The following is a 10,642-nucleotide window of genomic DNA, read 5'->3' as shown; positions in this document are numbered from 1 at the left end:
CCGAATGGCGACCGCTATTAGAAAAAACTTTTTGTTAATTTTGGTGTTCCACCGAGATTTGAACCTACATTCTCTCTGTGAATTCCGAATGGTAGTCACGCACCAACCCATTCGGCTACGGCGGCCGCGGGATTATCTTTACCTACACAAAAATAATAAAGATTGCCCAATAAATTTGAGCTTTGGTAGTTTTATTTCAATTAGAAATCCGACACTGGTATCAAATAAGTTCTTTGTATTTCTGAAAAAGAAGAGTACATTTTTAAGATAAAAAGTGACGATGGAGATGCGGAATTTCTTCTTTTAAAACAAGTGGTTTCAGCTGTCCTTTGCACTCAGTCGCCCTGCAAATGTAGAACGAATAAATTTAAATAAAACAAAAAGAAATAAATTAGAAATTCCAGCACTATCTGGTATTTTAAGAACAAACGATTTATTCAGACTGTACTAAATTTCACGTATCGATCAAATGTATATTATAAAAAAATGAACAAAGCAATTTACGAAAAATAATGAAATTTCATTAAAACAAAATGTAATTTAATATTCCAGTTTTTATACCCTTTTTGTTCAAACAGTTCTAATTTTGCTTTAAATGATTTTTTTTGTTATTTATATTTAATAAAATTTAATAACACTAATTCTAAGAAATCTTTACGTTGTTGGTTACACTTTTTTGGTTAAAAACAGTTTTTAATTTTACAAAACAAAAAACCAACATTACAATAATATTGATCTGGCAACCCTGAATATACTACTATATGTACATTGCAATAAAAAAGGAGCATAATGAACTATTAATTTCAGAAATGAGATTTTATCGACGATATCTATATCTCTTAAAATGAAACCACAGCTGGAATATGTTATTGTGAAACTGGCACCGAAATCCACGTTTGTAGCTGAATTCCCATTCCCTGTGTACTATTTTAAAGGCAATGTCCTCATACGGTGGTCCTGCGTGAAACCGGAGCACAGCAAAGTCTGCATTGTCCTCACATTGACTCTGAAAGTAAAGAGAAAAAAATTAAATTAGTGATATTATGACAAACTCCTACTCGGAATAAAAGCAGTTGTTGTTGCAGCAACAGTGTAGTGTAAATCACCGGTCGTCCTCGTGTAAATCATCTAAAGGTACGCCCCGGAAACTTACTGTTTCGACAGAATGAGTTCAGAGAGAGAGCGGCGTTAGATGAGTGTGTTTGGTGGGGCATGTGAAAAAGTCGTAAGTGTCGTGCAGGGTGTCTTCATCTGCTGTAGGTGGTGGTTGGCCTCCCATTACGGCATTCTGGGGACGGGAGCTTAAGAAGGTGGTAAGAGTATCCCGATGAATGTCGTTTATAGTCTCTCTAAACAGTTTCCTGGATCTTGTCGGCGTAATTGAGGATTTGCCTCCTGACGTGCCTAGGAGGCGAATCTGGCTCAAGCAGGTGTCTACCTGCGGTAGCACCCTTACAGAAACTATTTCCTGAGCAGTTTTCGTGCCCTTTACTGGTAGTATCTGTGTCTCGTTGTTAAAGTGTTGAAGAGGGGACATCAGGAGGCAACCCGTCGCTGTACGAATAGCAGTGTTTTGGCAAGTTTGGACCTTTATCCCCTGCCTGTCACTAGTTCCAGGCGACCAGACAGGCGCAGCGTAGTTTAGAACCGGCCGGTCAATTGCTTTAAATGTCGATAGCTACATTCACAGGACGGGAGCTTAAGAAGGTGGTGACGGTTTCCCGGAGAATGTCGTTTATTGACTGTCTAAACATTGCCAGGTCCAGTAGTTTAAGAGGTGTTTCCTGACGTGCCTGGTAGGCGGCTCAGGCTCACGCAGGTGTCTGCAGGGGTGAAACCTGCGGTAACATCCTAGCAGGAACTGCTTGCTGAGCAGTTTGTTATGATCCATTACTGGGCCCAGGAAACTAGCTGTTTCGACGGGTTGAGTCCAGAGGGAGAGGGGTGTTAGATGAGTGGGTTTAATGGGGCATGTGAAAAGGTGGTTAGTGTCGTGCGGGGTGCCTTCACATGCTGGACATATGTTTAGTATGTCGGGGTCGATTCTGGATAGGTAGGAGTTTAATCTGCTACAATATCCAGAACGTAATTGTGCCAAGGTTACGCGGGACTCTCGGGGAGTGCGCAAAGGTGTTCGAGCGAACTTTTAAGGCTAACAAAACTACAGCTATCGAATTTGGTAGGTATCCTCACCAGACCCTGTCACCTAACGGACATGCGGTGAGGCTTGGCATGGCTAGAAGTCCTTTCTGCAGAAACTGTCTGGAGGACGAGGTGGAATCATCTCAGCACCTTCTTCTCAGCTGCCCTGCTCTCGTCGGTCTAAGGTTTAGTCATCTGGGCTCTCACTTTTTCGCTAAACAAGCGGATATTGCGGGAATAAATATCACACATCTGGTGAAATTCATTAGCAGCTTGAAGCGGTTAACACGAACATAAATCGCCACTCGTTGGTCGTCATCCTCAAATCCTCTAATCCAAGCCCTGGATTCTGTCTGGTTCCTCCCCTCTTCTGTTCCCCTCCCCTCCCCTTGTGTGGTATCACAACGGACAAATTTTTGTCCTAGTGGGCTCCTCGTAAGGACAGCCATTTAACCTAACCTAACCCGTCATACCACCTCATTAATAAAACTTTCATAAATAGTTAAATAGAAATAATATAATACTTCTCTTAATTTTGACTCATTTGTTTGAAATGAAATAAGAAAAGGATATACAAAAATTTGCTTGTTTTTAATACAATATATTATCTGTGAGAATAATTAGAGACATGGTAAGGGTCTCCACACACGGGTCGTATCATCAGCGGTACTGCATTGTTGTTTTTTTTTTTGTAGCGACGATTACCAAACTCTTGCTTGTCCGGACACAATGCAATTAGCTATCATAAAAGTACGAGTTGGCAATATGTCGAGCGCTGAAAAGGAATTTATTTTATTGCACTATCTTCTCCATCGGAGGAGAAATAAAAGAAAAACGAGGCACAGTGTGCATCCGCACGTTAGGAATAATTCAAATAGCAGATTATTCGTACAAGTTACAAAAGGATGATTACAAATTTCAGACTTTTGTTTACACAAATTATTACAATTATTACATTGACGAGTCGTTTGCCATTTAAACACAAGTATTGTAAGTATGCTTCGAGTACATTTTGTCAGATATGCACGATGACGATACGACCCGTATGCGGAGGCCCTAACACTGATTTAAGTTTTGTGATCTAGGGTTAATACTTTCTTAGTAGAAAGCATATAAGCATATGCAATTATCATCATTACATACATTGATACGACATTTCCATTAGAAGAAATTAAGTTAATTAGAAAATCTAAATTGTAAAAAAATGTAAATTCAAAATTGGTGGGTGTCAGCAAGTCAGTCCAATGCAATGCAACTCACTTCAAATTTTTCAGTTCAGCGTGCAGAAAACACCAAAGCTGTAACGCTCACTAACATATATTTGTTTATATATGTATATGTATAGGGTTTTTCAGTAAGAGCGCTTCAACTTTTGAACTTTTTTGAATAAAACACAAACGGTTTGACTTTTTTAACTAATTTTTTTTTATTATCGAGTTTGAAAATATACATTTAAGTATGAAATTCGATTTCTTTTGCATGACCACCGCGTGCACGTTTTACGAAGTCCAATTGTTGAACCCAATTTTCGACCACTCTTTTGCATAAATCGGCCGAGCTCACAAATCGTCGCTGGCTTGTTACTGTAGACCAATGACTTCACATAACCCCAAAACGGGACGGCTTGTTAAATGGACCTTAATGCGCTTAAAGTAGCAGCAACAGAACGATTATTTTCATACAAAATTTGCACGATTTGCAATCGTTGCTCAAGTGTGTAGCGTTCCATGATGAAATGTATACTAATGAAGTTTACAAATGACAAGCGAAAAATAAAAAATATTGCGTCGTTCGCCCTCCCTATCGGAAAAAAGTTGAAGCGCACCTATTGAATAACCCTATATATAATTGGCGCATACACCCTTTTTGGGTGTTTGGTCGAGCTCCTCTTTCTATTTGTGGCGTGCGTCTTGATGTTCCACAGTTTCAAGCCGACTCCGAACGGCAGATATTTTTATGAGAAACTTTTTCATGGCAGATATACCCTCGGAGGTTTGCCATTGCCTGCCGAGGGGCGACCGCTATTAGAAAAATGTTTTTCTTAATATAATTTTTGCGTTTCACCGAGATTCGAACCTACGTTCTCTCTATGAACTCTGAATGGTAGTCACGCACCAACCCATGCGCCTACGGCGGGGTGATATGCTGTTCACTAGACAGAGCTAGTTTACAGGGGCGGCAGCCTTTGTCGGGAAAAACCCGAGTCATTCCAGTACCGTAGAACCGGCTGCCATGGGAATGGTCGAAGGTAAAAGTCGATGGCACACCACCAATTCCGACGGTAAACAATCCCAAAATTTTGGGTGTAACCTTTGACAGTTTGCTCTCCTTCTCAGCGCACCCAACCGCAATTGCCACTAAGGTCCAAAATCGCATTAGGGTCCTCAAATTGCTTGCCGGCAGCACTTGGGGCAAAGGCAAAGAACTGTAGCTATCCACATTAGGGCAATTGGTCGGCCGGTTATAAACCATGCTGCGCCTGTCTGGTCGACTGGAACTAGAGACACGCAGTGGATAAAGCTACAGACATGCCAAAATACTGCCATTCGGACAGCGACCGGTTGCCTCCTGATGCCCCCTATTCAATACATTCACAATGAGGCACAATCGCCCCCTGTAATGGAGCACAATAAACTGCTCAGCAAGCAGTTCCTGCTGGGGTGCTACCGTAGGTGTCACCCTTGCAGACATCTGCTTAAACCAGAGCCGCCTCTTAGGCACGTCAGGAGACACCTTTTAAACTATGCCGACGAGATTCAGGATACGTTCTGGATATTGTAGCAGGTTAAACTCCTACTTATCCAAAATTGACCCCGACATACCAAACATATGTCCGACATGTGAAGGTGCCCCGCACGACACTAACCACGTTTTAATATGGCCTTTAAAACCTACTCATCTAACACTCCTCTCCCTCTGGACCCAACCAGTCGAAACCGCATGTTTCCTAGGCCTACCTTTAGATGAGCCAGACGAAGACGACCGGTGATATACCCTACACTGACGGGGATTCTATTACTATTAAAACAACAACAACAGCTACGGCGGCACTAACACATGCTCTTAATATATTTCACTAATTTCGTTCAATTAAGTTTGAGTCTGTCGTAAAGTCTGGTACACAATTTTTGTTTTGTTTTTATATTTTGTTGATGGCTTTTGTACCAAATTTTATGTGCGTAAGTTGAAGGGAATATTTCATCATCATCATGCTTGCAACTATCAGCCGTCTCATAAGGATTCATTGTAAAGCAACCGTTTTCTTCGACCAATTCGACGCGAGAGCCAGTCATTGTATCATTCATACTTACATATAAACGAGTACATTGGTGCTATAGAAGTATTGCCGTTGCAAAAGTCCAAGTTCATTTGAAATTAACGGCGGGCCGCAGCAGTCAGTCAGCGCACTCCCTAAAATTCAAAGTAAGTCAATCAATCGTTTGATGTGCGTCGCTCACTTGTTACAACGACGGGCCGAGCCATCGCCGTGCACCCGGTATCGTGCAACAAGCATAGTATAGCCGAAATTATCAAATTTAGTCGACTGAGTTTCCAAGTCAGTGTTCAGTCACAGACAATAACAAGAACTAATACAACAATAATTTGTCCGAGATGATCTGACCTGCGCACCACCCGTGAGTGGACACACGACTACGTTGCCCCCTGCTGCAGAGCTCTGCAGCCGCAACCGCCCTTTGTGGCGCGGCCGCCCATCACCATCACGCCGCAACAACAACTGCGGAACGCATAGCAGGACCAATACAGACAACCTTACGCGTATCTTACACCCCGAGTTACGACTGTACTCTCGAAGAGCTTCAATCTCCTTTAACTTGACTGCAACGGGCTCATGAGCAAGATAGATGAGATAGTCGACTTTACGAGCCGGCATGGAATCAAAATAGCTGCGATCCAAGAAACTGCTCGCCAGCTCCTCCCGGATTACCAGGGATGGTTATAACGTGCACAGAAAGGATCGCGCGCGAGATAACGGTGGAGGCCTATCGTGTATAGTCCACCACGCAGTGCAGTACCGCCTTATCGATGGTATAAGGTATAGATGTCCGGTCAAGCGATGCCAAACTCAAAATCACCTGTCACCCGTATAATGCATATTGCATCCCCGGTCGACAGATCCAAACGTCGTGCAACCAGACGGCTGCACACACTTCCGAACAACAGTGTGCCGCTTACTTTCTCCAGTGATGAGATTCAGAGGGCCCTCATCAAAATGCAATCACCAAAAGCCATTGGCCCTGACGGCCTTAATATGTCGATGCTGAAAAACTTGGGTCCATTGAGAGTATAGTTCACAAGGTGAATGGTCACTCTTGTAATTCCTGTCAAGTGGAAAGTGGAGAGTGGTCCTACTACTGACACCTGGAAACCCGCCAACCAAGGGTCTAATCGGCCGATAAGTCTCCTTTCCCCAGTGGTGAAGACTCTTAAAGCCCTCCTACTCTCACTTGACCCCAGCCACACATCAGCATGGTTTCCGACGAGTGCACAGTACCACAACAGCCGTCATAAATGCCCAGATAAACCACGGGCTTAACCAAAACCGCCCCTGCGAGAGGACTGTTCTAGTAGTGTTGGACTTGAAGAAGGCTTTATATACTGTCACCCATTCCACGCTACTAGAGGATATTTTTCAGTCAGCACTCCCGCCAGGGCTGAAGTGGTCCGCCAACTATCTGAGCAGTTCTCACTCGTCAATGATTTTTAGAGACCAAACATCTAAACAGAGGTAGATAAAGCAAAGTGTTCCGCCTGGTGGTGTCCTTTCATCCTTGCTGTTCAACTTCTATTTATCGAAGCTCCCCCAACCACTAGGGGAAGTCTCCCTGGTCTCATACCCTGACGAATGCATGATAATGGCGTCGGGCAATGTCATTGATGGCCTGTGCGCCAAAGAGAACGTCTACCTCACCGACCTTTTTTTGCTTTTCACGGTGAGGATTCTCCAACTTTCCCCACAAAGTCCACGGCGACACTCTTTACCACCTGGACAAAGGAGGTCAAACTGCAACTCAAGGTAAAAGTCGATGACACAGCAATTCCGACTGTTAACAATCCTATTCGACTGAATACAATGCTATCGACATTTATGGGAATTGGCCGGTTGGTTCTAAACTCTGCTGCGCCTGTCTGGTAGCCTGGAACTAGTGACAGGCAGTGTGGAAAAAGCTTCAGACTTGCCAAAACACACTGCTATTCGGACAGCGACAGGTTGCCTGCTGATGTCCCCTCTTCAACACCTTCACAACGAGACACAGATACTACCAGTAAAGGAGCACTATAAACTACTCAGCAAACAGTTCCTGCTGGAATACTACAACTGGTTTAACCCTTGCAGACTCCTGCTTGAGCCTGAGCCACCTACCAGGCACGTCAGGAGACACCTTCTCAATATCGCCGACGAGATCCAGGACAAAATGAACAGACATCTACTGGACCAGACAGTGTTTAGACAGACAATAAACGACATTCATAGGGAGACCATCACTACCTTCTTAAGCTCCCGACCCCCGAATACCGTCATCGGAGTCCAACACCATCTACAGCAGATTAAGAGCTCCAACTTCCCCGAGAGTCCCGCGTAACAGGTTAAACTCCTATGTATCCAGAATCGACCCCGACATACTAAACATATGTCCGGTATGTGAAGGCACCTCGCACGACACTAACTAACGCGAACAAATTGGCACACAAGGTGGCACCGAGTGTTAAATGCTTCACGCAGATGTCATTCGGAGGACACAAACTGGATCGATATCCTACCCATCGTTTTGCTGGGTTTAAGAACTGCAGTAAAAGTTGGTTGTTAGTTGTATCTGTGGCAGAGGTGATCTACGGCCTAGAAAATCCACTTAGCTGGCGTTATCCATCAACAAAATAAATAGCAAGGATTGCCTTTCCCAGATGTTACCTCTGGAAGAGGGGCGATGTAGTGACACTACGGGGTGGCAACATCCTTGACAAAGAACGTAAACGAACAGAACTGAAAAATTGAAAATTGTAATTGGGCTGCTCTGATCATGTCCGTTCCGACAGCCTCAGTGGCATTAGTATATAATGTAAGTATTATGATTAATGGTAAAGGATGTACATATGTACATAAATAACACGATTTTGCGATATAATTAACCCGGCGTTCGTCGCTACAAAGTAAAAAATACCACACAAGTAATAAAAACGCTTTTAAATTTTTTTCGAACTTAAACATAAGAAATAATAAATACGTACTTTTAAATTAATAATGCTTTTTATTTATAGCTAATAGTTTAGAAAAACAAAATAAACTAAGAAACTTTGATATAAATAAATATTTATTTATTTATAGACGTATTTATGATGGTGTAATTTTTACCCGGTTGCGACCGTTTGGGTTTGTATTTGCCTAGCGACAAAACCCGGGTTAATGTGCGACTATTCATACTATAAAAATGTGAAAATGTATCAAGTAACAAATTAGCGAAAATTTTAATGTGAATGATCTGAAAGTGTTATAGGTCTATTAGATTGTAAATAAATAAATGAAATGAAAATTTATTGCTTACCAAAAAATATTGAGGCGTAGTGTTTTTATCAATAAGGTCCGGATAAAAAATATTAAATTTATAACCTTGAACTATTTTCGGTGGGGGATTATCCATGTCGTAATGTGTTTGATTATATTTATTCCATTCAAATCCAGTATGTACACGATTGAAATATCGGGGTTTACGCGGTCTATACTTATCGGACGATACTTGAACTACTTCTAATGGTATTTCTACAGAAAATTCAGCTTCATCTTTGCCCATGTCTCTACGCATAGCATTACACATATGACTTTCTTCATCCGTAAAAGAACATTTATTTGACTTATTTTTTGTCGCGTCCGCACGTATTCTTTCAACGGCACTAACATTTTCTTCCTCGGTCATAATTGGCAAAGTATTTTCACCATCAATGCTTACAAAGTATTTTGGACTATATCTTCCTTCTTCGTACAAATTGAAAAATCGTTCTAAAATATTTAGATCATTATTGGATTCTTTATTGTCAATATTGTTTGCTTCCAGATTTGTGGAACTCGCATCATCCCGATAATTAGATGTAGATGGAATGTCGGAGCGATCATATTCATCAGGTTTAGTTTTAAGGAGATTCAGTTTTTGACGCAAGTTTTCCTGATGCTTATCACGCAAACGAGCTCGTGCCATATGTGCCTTTAATTGAGAATATAGGCTTTCCCAATAACTAATGTCTACACCATCTGATCTTGAGTTAATTTTATTTTCTATTTTTGTCCGCAATTCATTTAGTTGATTTGTATTTTTCTTTCGAAAAATTTCAGCAACATCTTTAGCTACGCAGTCGTGTATTCCCTCTCTGCGAACGCCAGACCCATTTTCATTATTTGAATTGTTTGCATTCTTCATAAGCTTGAATAACTCGTCTTCTACAATCACTGTCATATCATTCCAAAAATCAATATTGTTGCCTTTATCTAACTCAACGTAGATTTTAATGTCAATTAGTAAATCTTCAAGATCTTTTAAACTAAGGCCATTCAAAAGTACATATGGTTCGTGCATTTGTATTTCATTTGTATCCTCTGGTTTAAACCCCGACAAATACTGAGCTAACAAATCAATGGGCTTTGCCCGACCGTCTTGTATTCTTATAATGCTACGCAATCGTGCTTGTTCTAAATGAAATTGATCTTCCTGCAACTCCCACTCTTGAAACTGGGCTGCTTCCTTTACACGCTGTTGCAAAATAGACTGTTCTTCACGTGCTTGTTTTTCTAATTCACGTTCCATTCGCCGTTTTTTTACTTTTTCAAGTTCTAGTCTGTTTTCAAGTAGTTTCTGTCGCGAAAGAATATCCACCGTTTCTGTTGAAACATCTCGAATGCCTTCTTTTTCCAATTTTTTGGCCCAAACAAATGTAGACGTTAAGTTAGAGTCACCGAATGGATTGTCTTGATCGGTGTAGTGCTGGTACTCTGTGTCCCAACCCATTCGCTCTCGACGACGCATTTCTTTCGCTTCTCTTTCTAGTAAGCGCCGAGCCCGCTTCTCTTCAGGAGTTTCTCTTGCCTTAATCTCATCCTTAACACGTTTTCTTTCTAGACTATCGTTTAATCTACGCTTTTCTAATGTTTCTATTAACTTCAACGAGGAACGAGCGAATTGTTTCCGATCCGACATTTTTATGAAATTATAATTTATATTTTCATCAAAATAAAACCTAGATATGGATCTAACTGACCGTATCGATATTGACGATATTTTAAATAATCAACTTTATCGATGGTACGAAGTTATTGGTATCGGTATACATTTCACATTTCCATATTTCAATCAACAAACAATTTTTCACAATTTAACTCTTATTTGACTACATATCACACACTTATTATTCACGCGTTAGTGGAGAAGACACTGTCTCAGCAAACGTCATCTTCGTTTTTGAGTACGCTGACCGTTTCGTGTCCGGGTCTCGTATA

The 10,642-nt window shown here is 41.4% G+C and overlaps 1 protein-coding gene across 1 annotated transcript; it reads right to left on the bottom strand.

Moving 5' to 3' along the window:
* Positions 1-387: 387 nt before the first annotated feature.
* On the bottom strand, positions 388-10,420 carry LOC128858581 (splicing factor Cactin). Its single transcript, XM_054094974.1, has 2 exons — positions 8,703-10,420; positions 388-1,006 (listed from the first exon to the last, which is right to left on the bottom strand). Exons 1-2 carry the CDS (start codon positions 10,341-10,343, stop codon positions 818-820), a joined length of 1,830 nt encoding a protein of 609 aa, XP_053950949.1. The 5' UTR covers positions 10,344-10,420; the 3' UTR covers positions 388-817.
* Positions 10,421-10,642: the final 222 nt, after the last annotated feature.

This window comes from Anastrepha ludens, chromosome 3 (genome assembly GCF_028408465.1).
Source record: "Anastrepha ludens isolate Willacy chromosome 3, idAnaLude1.1, whole genome shotgun sequence".
Classification (NCBI taxonomy): Eukaryota; Metazoa; Arthropoda; class Insecta; order Diptera; family Tephritidae; genus Anastrepha; species Anastrepha ludens.
Note: the sequence above shows the minus strand (reverse complement) of the source record. Positions and strands in the feature narration are given on the sequence as shown.